Here is a 19,771-nt window from a genome sequence, read left to right as displayed (position 1 = left end):
CATGGTCCCAACAACCAAAAAATCACCTATGAACTCACTACAACTTTAACTTCTAGGAACGCATATTTACACATAACGGGGTTGTCAATGAACACAATAAATATCTCAAAAAGCAGGAGCACTTTCACTACACAAGATCCACACTGGATGACACAGTGCCCTCTATGACAGAATCTGGTGGTTTTCCATTCCGACCATGTACTCAAATCAGGAGCAAGTGGATATATACTTTATGTACGGTTTGGCGGATGGCAGTGCTCTGGAGGCTCGTCGTTTGCACCACGAAAGGTTCCCAGAACGAAGATGTCCAGACAGGAAAACATTTGAAGGTATCCATCGCCGCCTTTGTGAGCATGGGACCTTTACACCTCATGCTGCCATCAGAGGACGACCAAGACTACTGAAGTAGAGGAGGAGATTTTGGATGTTGTGCATACCACTCTTGGAATCAGCACACGCAGAATAGCAATGCAACTGGCTGTTCAGCGTTCTACTATTTGGAGAGTGTTGTGAGAACACCAACTGTATCCTTACCATCTGCAACTGGTACAGGCCTTGTCACCAGCAGATTACCCTGCTCAGGTAATGTTCTACCAGTGGTTCTTGCAGCAGTGTGGTACAACTCCTCACTTTCCTGCCTTAGTGATATTCACAGATGAAGCATCACACAAGACGGAATCCAAAACTTTTACAATCAGCATGTATGGGCTGAGGAAAACCCATATGCAATTCTTCCATCACATAAACAACAGCGGTTCAGCCTCAATGTCTGGGCACATGTTTTTGGTGATAAGTTATTTGGGCCCCAAGTACTTCCAAACAAACTCACATGGCAGGCATACAGAAACTTTCTGGAAAACAACATGCCTGATTTCTTGGACGACACGCCACTGATCATTTGTCAACAAACACACTTCATGCATTATGGCGTTCCCGCACATTTTAGCCAACTAGCCCACAATTACCTGAATCAATGGTTTCCTGGTCGGTGGATAGGTAAAGGTGAACCAACTGCCTGGCCTCCACGCTCACCTGATTTAAACCTACTAGATTTTTTCTTGTGGGGCCATTTAAAGTCATTGGTATATTTGACTCCAGTAGCTGATGTGGAAACTCTCCACAATCGAATTGTGGCAGGTGAGACAATACGAAACATGCCAGGAATTTGGCATCGTCAATGTGAGGCCTGTATTCAGGCAGAAGGTGGACATTTTGAACAATTACTATAAGGTGATGTGAACAGTTAAGTGTCATAGACAGACCTTCAAAACTCGGAAACCAAGCATTTCCAGAACTATGTTGATATAAAATATTTTTATTGTCTACATATGAGGAACTCATTCCTGAAGCTATGCCATGTATTTTTGAGACACCCTGTATATACCTCTGTGCAATAACTCCTTTCTTCAGTGGGGAAAATACTCCCTATCAAATCAAAATCTTAGACAGTTACATGAGGCTCATGCATTGGCCAATGCTCGCAGTCTTTATGTATATACAGACAGCTCAAAAACTGACATATCCGTAGGAGCTGCAGTGGTCCTTCCTACATCCACTGTCTCTGTCCAGTTACCAATTGAATGCAGTGTTTTTACAGCTGAACTCTATGCAATAAAAATGGCTTTGAATCTCCTTAACGACCTATTAAATACCCAGTTCATAATATATACAGACTCTTTAAGTGCAGTTGAGTGCCTTACAGAAAAAATTACAATATTCCCATCCACTTCTCACACAAATAAGATCACAGTTATGTAACCTCGATGAAAAGAAGCTGAATGTCAAATTCTGCTGGATACCCAGCCATGTCGGAATTCCAGGAAATGAGCATGCGGACGAATCATCAAAGCGCCCTGCTTGCTTTGATTCCATCCCAGTTCCCTACTCCGATTTCAAACCAATCATACGATGCATATGAACTGAGATGTGGTCTGAAATGTGGCATATCCGGACAGGAAACAAAGTCCTTGAGATAAAACAGAATCCACAGTTGTAGAGATCCAGTTTCAGACGAAACAGGCACGAAGAGGTCGTGCTTGCAAGAGCACAAATTGGCCATACACATCTAATGCACCTCTTTTTACTGCTTGGAGAAGATCCTCCACTTTGCATACACTATATCTCCCAACTTACCGTTAAGCATATCCGTTAAGCATATCACAGTTAAAATTGCATGTTTCAAATCACAGCTTAATTTACAAAAACCCATTTACTTGGAGATGATAGCAATTTCTCAAAACTTTTTACTTACCTGAAAATGATCAACCTTTACAGTCACTTTTAGACCTATTTCCTATAACATATACAGTCACCTCTAGACCAAAATAACAGGCACAATTTGGCCATAGTAGCCCTTGGGTCATTAAACCCCACTCCAACAACAACAACAACAAGATCTCCTTGCAGGTGCCTGGTCTTCAGACACTGCAATTTGCAGAACTTAAGCCTTTCTTCCTAAGAGCAACCCTTTGTTCCATTCACCAATCTCGTTGCCCTGCTCTGTACTCGTTCTAGCAGCTCTACATTCTTCCTAAAATGAGGTCTCCAGACCTGTATGCAGTACTCAAGGTGTGGCCTGACCATTGCCTTATACAAAGGGATAATCACCTCCTTTTCCCTACTAGCAAAATTCCTATATATCATTGACAATACCCCATGACCTGCTCTGGCAGCCTGTCTGCATTGCTCAGAAAACTTCACATCTACTGCACAATTTTCATTCTCCACTACTCTGAGTGGAGAATGAAACTGTGTGGTATTACCATATGCTTAACGGTAATACCACACAGTTGATGTGTTACTCTGGGGTTACTGCAACCCATTTGCAGTACTTTGCATTTGTCAGTGTTAAACTTCAGTTTCCACCTCTCAGCCCATCTGCTCAACATTTCTAGATCCTGTTGCAGTAGTGTACTGTCATTAGTGTCATTAAAAACCCTGCCAACCTTCATATCGTCTGCAAACTTGGTCTGATATACCTTCATCGATATCATTGATAAATACAGAAAACAACAATAGGCCCAACACTGAACCCCGGGGGGCTCCACTAATAACATTAGTCCACAAAATTATAATAAAACTGCTAATTAAATGCTTTTACTGTTAAAGAAACACTGTGCAGTATGCTCAAAGATTCTTCTCAGACAAGCTGCAATGTAAAGGACACAACACAGATCCATACATCAAAAATGATTGTTGTACGTCAACTGATGATACTGTAAATGCCATATATATTTTTGCTAATATAGTTATCTGTTTTTTCCAGAGAGGACCAAAGAAGTAGCCAAATTTCAATTCATCTATTTCCTTCTTGTTCAACATTATCTAAATATATATGTCACTCTTCAGATGCAGATACTAATGCTAGCAATGTTGCATGCTCATTGAATGATTTTGAAAGTGAAGGTAATTGGCGATGATCAAATATGTGCATTGTTTTGAAAACTCCCATGACTGGTTTCTGTTTACAGTTTTCTATTGCAAAAGGAATACCTGGAGCCCTGAGCCAAAACAAATGATCTGCAACTTTGTAGTATACATCAGATGCTAAGAAGCTATGTGCCTCAAAAGTAGTGTGTACTCATTAAATGTTCACCACGAAACAACCAAAAATTCAGGCTCCACAGTAGTGTATCCATGCTGTCAGAAGATAACAGACGAGAAAGTTTTCTAAGTTGCATAGTGCTAGTATTATCTCATATTTCATGTTTTACAAGCCTTTATATAGAGTTAAACATATTACTCTGTTATATAGAGTAATATGTTTTGCATGATAAACTGCTGCATTTAACTATGTATTCCAGCAAGTTATCACTGGAACTGGAGGAAGAGATGGCTTATCTATTTTTTTTCCAATACAAGTAATCAAATAACCTGTTCGGCAACATGGAACTTTAGAAAAAATAGATTTTATGCTGGCAACGAAATTATTGCACAACTCATGGCAACTTTGAAATTCATCACCAACCAAGAAAAGTATATGAGCCCAACAGGTTGCATGACCTGCATTTAAAGCACACCTTTTAAAACCTCACCAAATGCTTTCTTCATATAGGCTGCATTGTCTAAAACCAATGCTACATCATTAAAGTCATTGCCAGTGCCAGTTATTGTCCTTATAACAAGCTGTGAAATTAACTTGTTCAAGAAATTCAGCATTAACTAAACAGGCTCTGGAATCAGAGCCCATTCCCATAAACGGAATCATTTATATCATGCACATTAAGAGGTTGCATAAAGATATTGACCACATCCAAAGTTTCGTCAACTATGATAGCAGTTTTTTTATTCTGAAGAGACTAGGTACAACATTTGGCTGCCAAAGTTCAAAAACTTGCAGTGGGGTAAACATTTTTGAGATGTGTTTGCTTTAGGTATGTTTCCTCCTCCTTTGACATGTGTTTCTAAAAATTCTCGTAATTTCGGATTAACCTTTTCCAATGGCATGTTGGCGGCTGCTATAAACGTCTGAGCCAAATCCATGACAGATTTCTTCTTTTCAGTAGCAACAGCCAATTTGCCATTATTGGCAACTTGCTATCATAGTCTGGTGCTTCAAATCTTCTTTATCCAGATCCTTTACTTTTTTGCTTTTCAAAACATTCTTGGTGTTTTTTACTGTTCAAATAGTCTACTATATTTTGCCTACAGATATAATCTAATGGCACAATGCAGATTTTTCACCAGAACATTCCATCATCAACATAAAACTTATCCACTCCGAATTCTGATACACATGGAACCAGACCATTGTTTATTGATGTCTTATTGCATTTGTTCATTTTTACTTTTAATGGGCGACTCAGTTGAATGGATTATTTAATTTATTCACAGTTTTTTTAAACTTAAAGTTTAAAAATTTTACAATCAAATTTACATAGATCTACAACAAAAATGATGTCATTTTCTCATCTGTAGAGTTAAGGTCATTCAGAATTATGCAAGGCTAGCAACATCTTTGCGAGTCAATAATTAACTAAATATGTATGCATTTAATTGAACTAACATTATACTTTAGCATTGACACATTTTCTCTTTCAGTTGACAACTGCTCAAATTTTAGCACAAGCCCAACTTCAGCAGCAGCAGCAGCAGCAACAACAACAGCAACAACAAATGCAGCAATCAATTACAGGAACAGTTCAAGCGCCTGTTGCCACACTAGTTAAAACAGTTGCTGCTCCTACCACATTGGGAGGAACTCCTTCAGTAACTATTCCTATGTCTGCTGTAACCATGGCAGGAGTTAATATTAATGTTAGTTTACCTCAGGTAAGATTTACTCATTTTTACCATCTTTTTCCTAATTATTTTCACAGTCTCTTTATTAGTTGGGTATAATATCCATAAATGAATTCACAGATTGGTACAAAAGTAATAGATTACTAAGTGATGGATTAAAACTCAGAAGTCCAGGTTATTTGTTATTGAACTTATTCATACTGATGCTTTCATATTTACTGGAATATAAATAATACTTCTTTGTCATAAATATAGGTGGACCTCCATATAATGAAATTGATCATTCACTTGAAAAATTCGTTATAAAGAAATATGATCTTTTCAACAAAGAAAAATACTGTAATTCAACATTCAGAAATACAGTAAAATATGGGAAATAAATCAGAAATAAGTGGGAATGAATAAATTTTCTAACATTTTAAAACAATTAATTTATTAATATTACATGTTAAGAAATGACTACTTACATGATGTGCACAATATATTAGTACACTTCTAAGAATTGTGTCATAAAATATTTGGTTATTTTTTGTTGTACATGGGATTTTTATGTATAAAATCAGTGTAGATACACCATAGTTAACCCATTTCATCAAAAAATTAAACTACGATGAAACTATTTTGTTTCATCAAAAAATTAAACTACGTGTGTAGTGTAAAGGCATCATTTAATTATCTCATATTTAATTCTCTAGTAGTGAAGACTACTGTTACTTATTCTCAGTGGACACCACCATCCAGACATTAACTTCACAACTGTGATGGCATGTTTGCATTACCAGGGTACCTGCCCACCCACAGATATATGCCAACAAGCCTTGAAACGGTGCCATCTGGATAGTGGTGCCCACTGAGAATAAGTAACAGTAGTCTTCTCTACTAGAAAAGTGTAACTTGCTCAAAGTAGTGCAATACCTCGTATCTCATTGTGAAGGTAGTCAGAATATGAGATATAATTAAAACAATGCCTTCACACTATTATGTACATAGTTAAATTTTATGGGTTAACTACGATGTATCTGCACTGATATTATATAGTTAATTTAAACCCATATGGAATTATGCATTGTCTTTAAATATGGGATTTTACTGTACATCGTTCATAAAAATGTTTGCATTTGTTTAAGCACTCAAATATATTTTCTGTTACATTTTCTTCCCACTGAAGGCCTCGATGCAAAGTTTCAAATGCTGTCAACATTTCATGTTTGGAAGGTTTTATATTGCCCTCATTGCTCTCATTTTCATCAAACTCATCGTTGACATTGAATATACTCCAAAATGTTGGAGTCACTCGGATATTCAGCTACTGTGACATTGTTATCAACTCCTAAAAATTCTTCAAGAACAATTTCTCCACTGATCAAACCTCTCGCTTGAAGTTCTTTCCAAGATTGCTCAATGTCTTGTAGCAATTCATCCCTCTCATCACTGTTAATTCCCTTTTTAACAAAACCTGCTTTTGCGAAACAATTCTTAATCGTTATTTCCATCCCATCTTGACTCTACACTTTTTCCAACTCTGATATGCACATCTGCAAATCTATAACAGAATCTATAGGTTGGTTGGTTTCTATTCTCAGTATAATTTTTTTTTTTTTTTTCAGTATGCGCCGCCTTCAGTAGTGCATTTTCAAATTCTTGATTAATGCCTTTGTCAATTAGCTGCAGTTTAGACGAGGTATTCGGAGGGAAGATAACAAGCTTCACACTTGTAAGTTTCGAAATTACCGAATGAATGTGGGCAGGGCAGTTGTTGACAATCTTTTCTGTTTTCTTTTGTGCAGTTTAGACAAGGTTTTTAGACAAGCTTCACACTTGTCAGTTTTGAAATTACTGAGTGAGGGTGGGTAGAGCAGTTGTCGACAGTCAAAGTGATTTTTCTGTTTTCTTTTATCATCTTTCTATCAAAATTTAAAATCCACTGTTCAAAAATTTCACTAGTCATCCAAGTTTTTTGTTGTAGTCCAACTCTGACGACTTTACTCCTTTGAAAGGAGGTTGTTTACTTTTGCCTATTACCAAAAGCTTCGGTTTTTCATTACTATTTTTACCACCTACACATTTATCACCTGTAAAAGTCAGTGCCTTGTTCAGCAAACATTTATAAAATATACCTGTTTCATCAATGTTGAATATGTCTTTAGGCTCCTAATCCTTCATAATTTTTTTCAAAATTGTTTCTTTCTAATGAGTACAGTCTTCAATTACAACCCCACTTTCACCAGAAATAACTTTTTCGAATTTGTCCAGCCAACAAGAACTGGCTTGGAATGTTTTATGCCCCAGAAAAGATGCATACTCCATGGTCTTTTCTTTTTTATTAATGATATCGGCATGTTTTGGTCTCAAATCAACTTCACTCACTTAAAAACTGCTTCACTACATCTTCATACAGGCATAATTTCGCACGGGTCCAACTGGGTTCTGTTTCCTCAAACAATTTGAGAATGGAAACACGGTTTTCCAGAATGGTTGACAGGGATACTAAATTTTAAAGCGATTTCTTTTTTTTTTTTTATGTAGAAGTTCTTTAAAAAGAGGTCTGACTATAAATAGTATAAATATTTATTTTTAAAAAAATAAATAAAAAAACTTAACTTTTGCGACTTAAATAACTATGTATGATTTTTTAAAACCAAAACTGGAATGCTCGATTATAGTTCAAGTGAATATAAAGAATTTTCAGCAGTTGTTTTTTTTTTTTTTTTAAAAAAAACTCCATTATTTTCTTCCAGCATGGAAGAAAATAATGGAGTATCAGACTTCCACTCATTGTTTTCTTCCATGCTGTCCTTTTTCCTTCTTGTATATCTTTAGCTCAAGCCAGAGTATGCTTTCTTCTAATCCTTGCTTGCACCATCAATCCATGTTCCACTTGGTCTGCCCATGGCCTTGTTACCATTCATTTTTTGCTTCAACTATCAGTTTAGCTAATATGCCTTCTAACATCCTTTGTCATATATGCCAACACCATTTAAAGTTTGATTTGCTTACCTTTCATTGTATATTAGTTATGAAAAAAATTTTTCATATTTTCTTATTTGTAATGTGGCATTGCCATTTCTTTCATCTCTTAGATCCATTTGTTTTTCTTCAAATTCTCATTTCTGAAGATTTTTCAGTGAATCTTTTTAATTAAAACTGGTTTAAAAACTGTTATAACTTTGTCATTTAGTTAAATTCTCTTCTGCTCTATGTGAATCTCTTTAACTGGCTTCCCACGCTCCCTTCTTTACTCATTCTGTTGTTTAATTCCATAACTCATCTTTCATCCTCATTAAAAACTGCTCCTAGATATAAAAAAAAATTACTGAATTGTTCCAATTTCTTGTTGTTGGTTAGCTTATGCTCTGAGCTTTTATCATATTTACCAGAGTTTTCAAGGCATAGACCTAAATGGATGATGTCAAGTGAACTAACTAATGAGAATCATGGAAGAGAAGAAAAATGCATGAGATGCATATAAATTATCAGGCGATAATTTACATGCATCTCATGCATTTGGTAGATATAAATAATCTCTAATATGTTAGATATAAACTAGTCTGTAATAAAGTCACAAAGGTTAGACAAGCTAAGGCAGATTATGAGAAATCTTTAGCAAAAGATGCAAAGAAAAAAAAAAAAAAGACTTCTTTACTTAAGTAAACACTATAAGGAAGGGTATGAATCACATTTTTTCAATTGATATTGATGGTTCATCTGTTTATGACACTGCTGACAAACTGAATAAGTATTGTGTTGACAAACTGAATAAGTATTTTGCATCTACATTCACACATGAGGAATTCTTTAGGGAAGTGGTTGCCAGTAGTTTATCAAACTCTAACAGGGAGCTAAATGATTTTGTAATAACTGAGAGGAAAGTGGAAGAAAAACCGTTGAAGTTAAACATAAGAAAGGCACCAGGGGTGGATGGGATCTACTCAATTATATTAAGGGTGGCAGCAACGGAGGTAAGCAAATCCTTAGCAACAATTATGAGAACATCCTTGGATTCAGGGAAAGTCTCCGTGAACTGGAGATGTACAAATATATCTCCAATCTCCAGTTCACAAATAGGGTTCAAAGGGTGGCAGGAGCGATTACAGACCTGTTAGAGTAACTTCTGTTTCAGGAAAAACAATGGAGTCACTGATTAATGAAGTAATGCAGGACCTCCTAGAGAGGAGTACAGTTATATTTCAGTCTATAAAATGTGAATCTTACAAATATGGAGAGTTAGTTAATGGGAAATTTTTGTGAGTGGGAATAAATTATTCTTTGACATGGCAAATCCTTTATATGGAAAGGAAAATTTTTGACATTAAAGAGATGCATATATGGCAAGAATACTGGATTTCGAAATAAGCGATTATAGATGTGCAAATTGAATAGCACTCAGATGGAAGAGAAAGTAACATATAAATGTAAATGTGTGGGAAAAGGGGTGAACTGACAGTAAACAAAGGCAGCTGCCCCTACTAGGGAAGGAGTGATCATTAGCAAACGGGCGGAAAAAGAGTTGGGTCAGTGAAATGCCGGTGATTAAGAAACATTTGATCTATGCAGCATCTGGACATAAGTCCCGATGGGCTAGCGTTTGGGTCAGAAAAGACCAGGTCACTGTGGCGACTTTTTGGTAAGTTAACAACATTTTTGCAAATGTGAAAACACGAAAATGGATATATTTGGAGACTAGACAAGAAAATTACAGGAACAAGGCTTGGTTTGTGCACGGGGCAAAAAGGGTATGGAATTTTTTTAACGAATAGAAAAGAGAGGACTATTAGGTGAATTCTTGGGATTGGTGGAGAGTTCTGTGGGAGGAGATTCAGTGTGAAGAAAGGAGAGAAGTGGCTAAAAGAGTGATTGTGGAGACAGAGTGAAAAAAGTAAGTTGGGCAGTGCAGAAATGTAGGGAGCGCAAAAAGGGCCCTAGACAGTAAGGGGAAAAATAGTTAAGGAATAGCACGTAAAGGGAAGTTCTAGTATGATAAGCAAAAAAGTGAAGTTCTAGTATGATAAGCAAAAAAAGTGATGAAAGACGGTTAAGTGAACCAGGAAAGGTAATGACCCCTTGGAGAAAGATACATCTGAGTGATCCATAGTAAAGGAGGAGTTCTGTATTCAGAGCAGGAAGTCCAGGAGATCAAGGATGCCAGACCTAAGCAGCCAAGAGTTCCGAAAAATTATCTGAAGCAGAGTCAGGAGGAAACAAATGAAGGAAACCAGAAAGGAAAGCCCAAGATGACATCCTGGAGAGCCTAAGATGAAAGCCTGAAACCTCCCTGGAGAAGAAGAGAAAGAAGTAGGTGAGCAATATATTAGGTATATTCTAAGTTAACAAGAAGGACTGTTAGTAAAATAGTAGGGTAATTAATGAAAGGGGTAGCACTAGAATAAAGAAAGATTCTGGCTATGTTTTAAATTATAGATAATTAAGTTATATGAGCAAAGCTGAACATGGTGTTTTAATAGATGAATTTGATGTACAAATAGCTATAAGGTGTTAGAAAGGGGAGTAAAGAGATTAAGAAAGATTCTGAATATGCTTTAAATGATAGATAATTAAGTTATATGAGCAACTCTGAAAATAGTGTTTTAATGAAGATTTGTGTACATATAAACCAAAATTTGGTTTATATGAATGATTAGAAACAAGGAGGGAAGATTGGTCTACTAGTATATTGTAACAGTGTAGTGAGAACAAAGAGCTGAATGATGATTGCAGCATATTTGATTATTGCTATATGAAACAGTATCCAGGAGTAAAGAAAGTATATATTGTGAATGTTCAGGTGTTAGGAGTTAATTAGGGAATAAGGCAAGAAGAATGAATCATGTGTTTTTTTTATATATTTGTCAAATCAGAATAACTAGTGAAGGGAAACTGTAATAAGAATAATATTACAGTTTCTTTCTGTAATAAGAATAATGAATAATAAGAATAATAAGAATATATGCAAGATATCTCTGAGTCAACTTTGTGTATTATGATCATATGCTATCTAGTTCAGTTGTATATATGTATGTAATAAATTTCATGTTTTATTTTCACTTTGAGTCCTGTTATTCTAAGTAACACACGCCTTGCTTGCCTAGTTAAGAGTTTGCTCTCCCACAATTTGGCAAGAGAATCCTGGAAACTGACAAAGGAGAAACAAAAGAAATTACCCTCATGAACCTGAGAATCTTCTGTGACGGTGGTTTCCAACCTTTTTTGACTCGCAAACCCCTTTCAACATAATATTTTTATCGCGAACCCATAAGAAATCATATAAAAGTACTTAATTTTCGTTATAAAATATTTCCAGCATTACGTTTTTATAAATGACATTGCATAATAAAAATTATTAAGTATTGCCAAGCATTATTACTATTATTATTAGCCATATGGTGCAAGGAAACCTGAGGCTTATGCTGTGCCAGCCAAAAAAAAAAAAATTCCGAGTTACCCTGAGAGAGAGAGAGAGAGAGAGAGAGAGAGTCAGAAGTAGAAGGGAATCGCCAAGAAAGAGAAGAATGATAATATCCAGCTCAGGACCTGGGTGTGCCAAAGCTATTGGTCGCAATTTTTGCCCATCTCTATTCCTGCCTCTGTCAAAACCAGATGGTTCTATTGCCACATCAGCCAAAGACCTGCTAGCAACCTATTTTTCTTCCAACTCATGAATTGATGATCTTGGTAAATCCCCTTAAACCGTTCCCAGTACACTCCATTCAATGAATCCTGTAGTTTTCCGTCAGAAGGATTTTGATGAATCTGATGCTACGAAAGCTCCAGGTCCCGATGGTATTTCTCCACTTGTTTTCAAAACCTGTGCCCGTGAACTTATGCCTGTTTTGTGTCGTCTTGCTTCAATTTCTTATTCCAAAGGTGTTTTTCCTTCTTGGAAATTTGCTCATATCCAGCCAGTTCCTAAAAATGGTGACAAATCACTTCCATCCAATTATCGTCCCATCGCGATTACTTCTACTCTTTCCAAAGAAAATGAGAAATAAATTAACCGCCAACTCTTAAACTATCTGGAAATCTTTCATCTGGTCAATGATCGCCAGCAGGGATTCCATCAGTGTCATTCCACTGTTGATGTTCTGGCTTATGTACATCTATGAAAGAACTTCTAGAAGAGACAGAAAATGGAATGAAGATATAAGAGAGAAAATGGAAGTGAAAAAGAATATTTACACTATCAAAGAAAAACGTTTCACATGGTATGGACATGTAAAAACGGATGCAAGAAACCAGATATCCAAAGACTATCCTGGAATGGATACCTGCTGGAAGAAGGAGAAGAGGAAGACCCAGTAGGACATAGATGGATGGAGAGCGGGAGTGAATGACAGCCCGAGGTTTAACTGACTAAGACACCTTGAACCGCACTTTATGGCAGGAAAAAAATCCTACCAAAAAATAACTTGTAGGCTGAGGAAACCCATTGTAAATGGAAACACTCCTCTTGAAAAATAAGATATACATCTATGGACAAATTCAATGGAAAAGTTTTTGGTGAAACTCAAACCATTTCTTTTGACATTTCAAAGGCTTTTGATCATGTTTGGCATAAAGGTCTTCTAAATAAGCTTCCATCCTATGGTTTGTGAGCTTTGTAATTGGGCATCCCGTTTTCTGTCTGACTGCTCACTGTGGGTGATTGTAGACTGCTTTCTGTCTTCTTACTTTTCCACTAATGCTGGTGTCCTCCCCCCCCCCCCCAAGGTTCAGTTCTTTCTCCCACTCTTTTCCTCTTGTATATTAATGTCCTTCTTCCATTGACCGGAAATCCTATCCATAGTTTTGCTGGTGATAGCACATTACTTTCCATCTTCCAGTTTGAGAAACCCTACCCTGCTGAAACAGCTTCAACTTCTCGACTATCCACTCGAGAAGTCGAAGCTCTTGGAATTCTCCAGTGGTGCAAAGAAAACTTAATTTCAATCCTTCTAAAATTAAGTCCTGTCTTATATCTCGCAAAATGGATTCTTCTGCTCCTATGCTTATCTTCGATGACACTCCAATTTCTAGACAAGATCTTGGGGATTACCCTGACTTCTAATCTGTCTTGTGGCACAAGCACATTACAAATATTGCTTCCTCTGCATCTAAAAAAACTTGGTATTCTCTTTTGCTCTCGGAAAAAAAGGGAAAATCAAGCTGTTTTCTTCGAAACAGCTGTTCGCTCCGTACAGATTGCAAATCCATCCTACCATGGAATATTCTTCCCACATCTGGGGCGGCGTCCCCAAAACCTCTTGCAGGCTTCTAGATTCCATTTAGAAGAGGGCAGTTAGACTCATCTCTAACAGAGCCTTTGCACTTGGTGTCTCATAGACGTACTGTTTCTGCTGCATGCCTTTTCTACAGATATTTCCATGGGCACTGTTCTTCTGAATTGGCTTCTATAATTCCCGCTCTCTCTTTCAAAACAGTCCGAACATGTGCCGCCACTAGCCAACATCCATTTACTGTCCAGCTTCAAACTCACACAACCAACTTTTCATCTTCCTCGTGATGACGGAAGGTTGTTCCAGAAAACTGCCGTTTTCTGGAACAACCTTCCGTCATACGTATTTCCTGAAAATTACAGTCTACAGAAGTTAAAGTCTGATGTCAACAAATATCTTCTTTCATCTTTTCAACCCATGCACGGTAAATAGTATGGAAAATATATTTATTTAAAAAAGTTGTTTAGGCATGGGTAATGCCCTTCCATCATTTCTACTTACCCAGGTAGTATGACTGCATCATTTATTCATATCTCATATTGTGAATGAACCTTCAGAACGAGTGGCCGTGGTATTGCACTGCTTTGAATAAGTAACTTCACCAGACTAATGTTACTTATTCTTGGTGGATACCACCTCCCAGATGGCACTGTTTCGAAGATTGTTGGCTTACTCATCTGTAGGTGGATGGGTACCCTGTTGTTGCAATAGCGACAACTGGTTATGAAGTATAACTCCACAATATGAGAGATTCTTGATGGTATGAATGGTTTAATGTTAAACCATTTCTTGACTAAACATCCAAGAGTATGAAAAAGATTGTTTATGCATGGGTATTGCACTTCCATCGTTTCTACTACCCAGGTAGTATATGCATGCATCTGATTATACCTCGCATTACCCATGCATAAACAATCTTTTTCATACTCTTGGATGTTTAGCCAAGAAATAATTTTAGATATTAATTTAACATGATATACTGTAAGATAGTAAAGTAATTATAAGGAATTGTGGGATATATGGGAGATTTCTTTGACAATTCTTTACTTTTTATTTAATTTTAGTTTACTTTATTGCTTATTATTAGTTATATTTTGTAGTTTACAATAATATACCAATGTAAATCTATGCAGACACCATTACAGAATTTTTAGTGAGAACCCCCTGGAACACTTTCACGAACCCCCAGGGGTTCATGAATCACCGGTTGGGAACCGCTGTTCTGTGAGATAGTGTATAGCAGTCAGGTGGCAAAAAAAGTGGGGTCTTGGTAGGTATGAGGGCAACTAAGAAAAATCTAAATAAGAGATATACAAGGAAAGATAGTAATCTTTGTGAATTTCAGTAAATAACAATAACTTTATATTATCTTCCCCCCACATGTCACAGCACAGATTTGTTAAGGGGAAGTCTTGTCTGACAAATTGATTGGATACTATGATGTGCTTACAAAGCAACTGGATGCAAAAAATAATTTTGCATCCTCATTTTGCGCTGATCACTAACCACAACAGCATTTTTATTTATTTATTTATTTTTTTTTTGCAATTTTTTTATAAATTGAAAGTTTAAAATCATCAGACAAAATTTATCAGCATCATACTGTGCTATGTATCGTGCACTTTTTGTGTGATTTAGGACAATCTGAGCCAATCAGCAATTAGCACATTTGTATCAGAGACGAGAAAGACTTCCGCCCTCAAAGTAACCACTCATGAATGCAGGTAGGAAAGGTCCATGCGGTGAAGCATTCAGTTGGTTGTTTATTACACTAACATTTTTTTATTAATTGTCCTATTAATAAATCATGTTATAAAGTTTTTAATTTAATAGAATAAAGACACGCCATGTCCGGTAAAAGTAGTTAATTGAATCCTAGTGCAATATTCGAAGGATAGAATCTGATGAAAGCCGCCCTAATGTGTGTAGGGCTATGAATATACCTCCATCAATGAATGCTAATAAAATAAAACAATCGCTGCAAAGTGGTAAGTAAAATTTTTGGTGCCCGGAACCTTACCCTGTGATTTCCGATTGACTCCATTATATAAAGGGTTCTATTTGCACCAATTCCGTTTGTGCTTGTCCCTCCAGGAACCTAACCCCAATGTAAATTGAGGGCTACCTGTACTTTGATTTTTTAAGGAAAGCTGTTGATACTGTTGCACATAAAAGATTGCTGTACAAATTGGAGCAGTATGGAATTAAGGACGTTACTGCTATAAATAAAAAGTTTGTTGAGTGGAAGAAGACAGAGAGTGGTTATCAGTGGACATTGCTCTTCTTGGACTAATGTTACTAGTGGAGTTCCCTGGGGGTTAGATGCTGAGCACATTGTTGTTTTCTGTATTTATTAATGATATTGATGAATGTCCTTGAGGTAAACATTCTCTCAGATATGCCACGCTGTGCTTGCTACCTGGGAGTCTAAAACGCTGATGGAACTGATATTTGGGTGAGACTCATATCAAGTGGACCTAATTTCAGCAAAGTCTGGTCAGTCTCTAACAGCCAAATCCTCTGCTTGCACCTTCACGATGGTGGGACTATTAGTAATCCTGGGTATAACACCCATGTGCAAATCCTGAAATACTGCACCTAGCACACTGTAGGTGACCACCTAGCCGTGAACCGAAGTAAGTAGGGGTCAAAGTGTCCAGACCACACGGAGGTATGTCACCCCTGTGTGTTACCAGGCAATATTAGGTAGTAGATGATCCTCATAAACTGGTACAATACCACCATTTTGCCTATTGCAAGTTTGGAACCTGTGTTCAGTCTCCAGAGCTTTGTTGTTGTTGTGGAAGGGATAGTTTGAATAAATTCAAGGAAGAATTAGACAAACTATTGAAGGGAATGGATTGGTGAAATGAGAATGGTTTTTTTTTTTTTTTTTTCGGCTGATGCTGTATAAACTTGCTTTCTTGCATCATTTTCCACTACTAATACTAGATTCCATAACATTTATTTTTGTATAGCTGATTTTTCAATGGTGTCAGATTATCTAGACAATTTATCTAACTTATTAATAGAATGGCATCAGTACCATATAATAATGACATCTCCATGCTAAAAAATGCTCTAAGTACATAATATTAAAATGGTCCATGGAAATTATAAAAATAATTAATGTAAGGTGCAGCTCTGCCCTATTTGTAGTTTTTATATAACTTTTCATTCCCTTAAAAGATTACTCTTAATAATATATGTTTCTGATATTTGTAAAAGGAGATTTTGAGATACTTTGTCGTATACTTTTTCAATGTTACGAATCCTAAATATATAATTTGTTATATTACTGTTACTTTTCTATAATTTGTTACTTTTACTTTTCTATAATTTGTTATATTACTGTTACTTTTCTATAATTTGTTATATTACTGTTACTTTTCTATAATTTGTTATATTACTGTTACTTTTCTATAATTTGTTATATTACTGTTACTTTTCTCTAATTTGTTATATTACTGTTACTTTTCTCTAATTTATTATATTACTGTTACTTTTCTATAATTTGCTCTACTACAAATATTTTTTCCAGATCCTCCCCCCCTTATTTGGCCTAAATCCTGACTCTTCCCTAAGACTGCATTGAACAAAACTTCTAATTCTCTTCTCTAAGATACTCCACAATATTTAACTGACATGCTAGAGGATGAAATTCTTTTGTAATTGCCAAATCCAACTTTATTTCTCCTTTTTCCTGATTTTTCTGAAGCACAAGCTTGTAGAGCTTATTTTTCTGAAGAACAAGCTTGTAGAGCTTATTTTTATGAAGAACAAGCTTGTGGAGCTTATTCTTCAGAAAACAAACTCTGACAATGCTTGTAACTGTTTGTTGTGAATATATAATTATCTCTTATTACATTATTTCAGGTTTAATTTCATCTCACTGCTGTTCCATTGTCAAAATTTTTCCACATCATTTTATGCCCCAACAGTAGAAATAGCATCCAAATTTCTGCCATTTGAACATTTTCCTTCTCCTTTATTTAGCAGTTCAACATCTTTACTCCATATTTTTAAAATATCCTTTTCTCATGTTTTAATTTATCTTTACTTTTAATTACTTTACTTGATTTTTTTCCATGTTCTAAGATGTTTAACTAAAGACAAAATGCTTTGCCCACTCTCCTGTTTCATATTTTTCTGTATCTTTTTCCTAAAATATCAAGATTTTTATTTTATCACTTTCACATCTTTCTCATGCAAGAACTGTTTGATCCATGCTCTGCCAAACCTACTGATTGTAGCAACAAAAACTGATTTAAATATGTAATATGGGAGGCACTGAATAAAAATATAAGGAAACAAGTCATAAAATCCATTGAAGTATCCTAAGTAAACTGGGATTTAAAAATATTTGACATCATGAAATATGACGCACATTGAAAATATATTTTGAAATTTCACTTTCAAATAAGTATTATTTTTAATATATAGGCCAAAGCTTCTGGGACACCAACAAAAGGAACCACACCAACAGCTACTACTGTCACTCAACAACAACTCCGCCAGCTACAGTTACAACATCAGTTACTTCAACAACAGAGGAAGGTGCAGTTGCAACAACAGCAGAAAGTTGCATCATTAGCACAGGTTGCCAAAGTAAGATGTTTAGTTAAAAACTAATGATTTATTTTTCTAGATGATTATATTAATTATAGTTTCTTTAAAATCATTATAAACTTTATAGAAGTGTAATTTTAGTAAAAGGTTATAAAATTCTTAGCTATTTTTAAAACTTAAAAAAAAATCTGATAAAACTTTTTACATGGTTCTGTAGGCCCACCTCATCGACTTTAATTAGAAAGGAATGACACCGTTCATACTAACCTGCACTAAGTCTGTGAAGATGGCTAAAACTTCAGGTCAACTGTTATTCTTTAAACACACTAACAAAACAAAGTATCTCTGTAAATGCAACTTTCAAGTGCTTTCACAACCAAAAATCTGCTGTAACTATGGGCACTGGCTAAACATGGTGCAAGGTGGTGCAAGTGCACCACCTTTGGATTATGAAATAATACATAATATTTAATATTTTCATTAATTTATTAAAACAATAACACATTAAAACAATAAAAATTCTACAAAATTAAAATAACTCTTGCAAAACAGAATTAGACCCCATTAATTTTCATCATTATCTTTAAATAAAAATTGCTATCTTTATATAAAAATTTAAATTCATTCTCGTGATGAAATTTCTTGCATTTTTCTTTCTCACTCTGCCCAAATGTGCTTGCAGTCTGTGCAATACTTTCTTCCACCGTTCACGAAATGTTGGCTCGGCTATGCATGTAAATCAGTCAAACTTGACTTAATTAAGATATTATATGTATTCGAAAATTTGGTGAACAAAAAATTTATTCCTGCATGGCACCACCTTGCAAAATATCCTGCCGGCGCCCATGGCCGTAACGTATCATCGATTCTTCTGCCTGCAGTGAAACCATATTAATCATCAGATAAATTGTAGTTACCTCAGTTCATTATTCACACCACAAGGAATTTTCTATATACTTTTCCCAGTTCATTCAATAGAGCAATCAGACGATGAGATTCTCTGTCCTTCGGTTTCACTGGAGATTTTAAAAGTTTTAGCAACACCACCTTCCATTGGGTTGGAAAAACTCTATCTCACAGACATGCACTGAAGATGCTGAGAAGATGACTTGGAATCAACCTAAAACTTTGCTTGATAACCTCACCCTCAACAAGGTCCATTCATGGACATTTTTTTTTTTTTTTTTTATCTTGGAAATAGCCATTTCTAACTCATCGACTTGAAAGTCACTGTCATCTCCTTCACCTTCACACTCATTTGACTCCTTGATTTCCAAGTATTCCTTAGATCCAGTGTCAGCATCTACCTTTAAGTTAGAATTACCTAACAAGATAATCGAAAATAAGCTGCACACTTTTTTATCAAAATCTTGAAGTTCGACCATTAACTTGAATAGAACTGGTTATGTCTGCAGCAGAGTGTCTCAGCTTGTTAATACAAATCTTATAAACTCTAACCCAGGGGTTGTCACTGCCACAGGATCTCACCAGTTCTTTCCAAGCTTTATATTTTTCTTTCACAATCATATGAATATATTTTCTATGCAAATGCGGATAGTCATTTTTCAGAGTAATTTGCTCATTCCTCCCCAACGTTTATGCCATTGGAACAACTTTCTTGCCTGATTTGTTTCTTTACGCAGATACATCAATTTTGCCTCCACCACTTTACTTTAGTGCATCTGTTCTGCAGCAATTGTACTGCATTGCATCCCGCCATAGAACCAAACTGGTTCTACGGCAGGATGCGA

General features: G+C 35.9%; 1 protein-coding gene across 2 annotated transcripts in view; it reads left to right on the top strand.

Annotated features, from left to right (window-relative positions):
* Nucleotides 1-19,771, top strand: part of dom (domino helicase) — an 896,769-nt gene that overhangs the window by 797,106 nt on the left and 79,892 nt on the right. For both annotated transcript variants that reach the window (XM_090388005.1, XM_090388004.1), the window contains 2 exons: nucleotides 5,041-5,271; nucleotides 17,895-18,059. In XM_090388005.1, the coding sequence (XP_090244131.1) occupies nucleotides 5,041-5,271; nucleotides 17,895-18,059 (396 nt within the window). The remainder of the gene's footprint in view (nucleotides 1-5,040; nucleotides 5,272-17,894; nucleotides 18,060-19,771) is intronic.

The sequence above is a fragment of the Mastigoproctus giganteus genome, chromosome 13, assembly GCF_048544385.1.
Source record: "Mastigoproctus giganteus isolate SK-2022 chromosome 13, ASM4854438v1, whole genome shotgun sequence".
Taxonomy (NCBI): Eukaryota; Metazoa; Arthropoda; class Arachnida; order Uropygi; family Thelyphonidae; genus Mastigoproctus; species Mastigoproctus giganteus.
The sequence above is the reverse complement of the archived record's forward strand: the minus strand, read 5'-3'. Positions and strand labels throughout refer to the sequence as shown.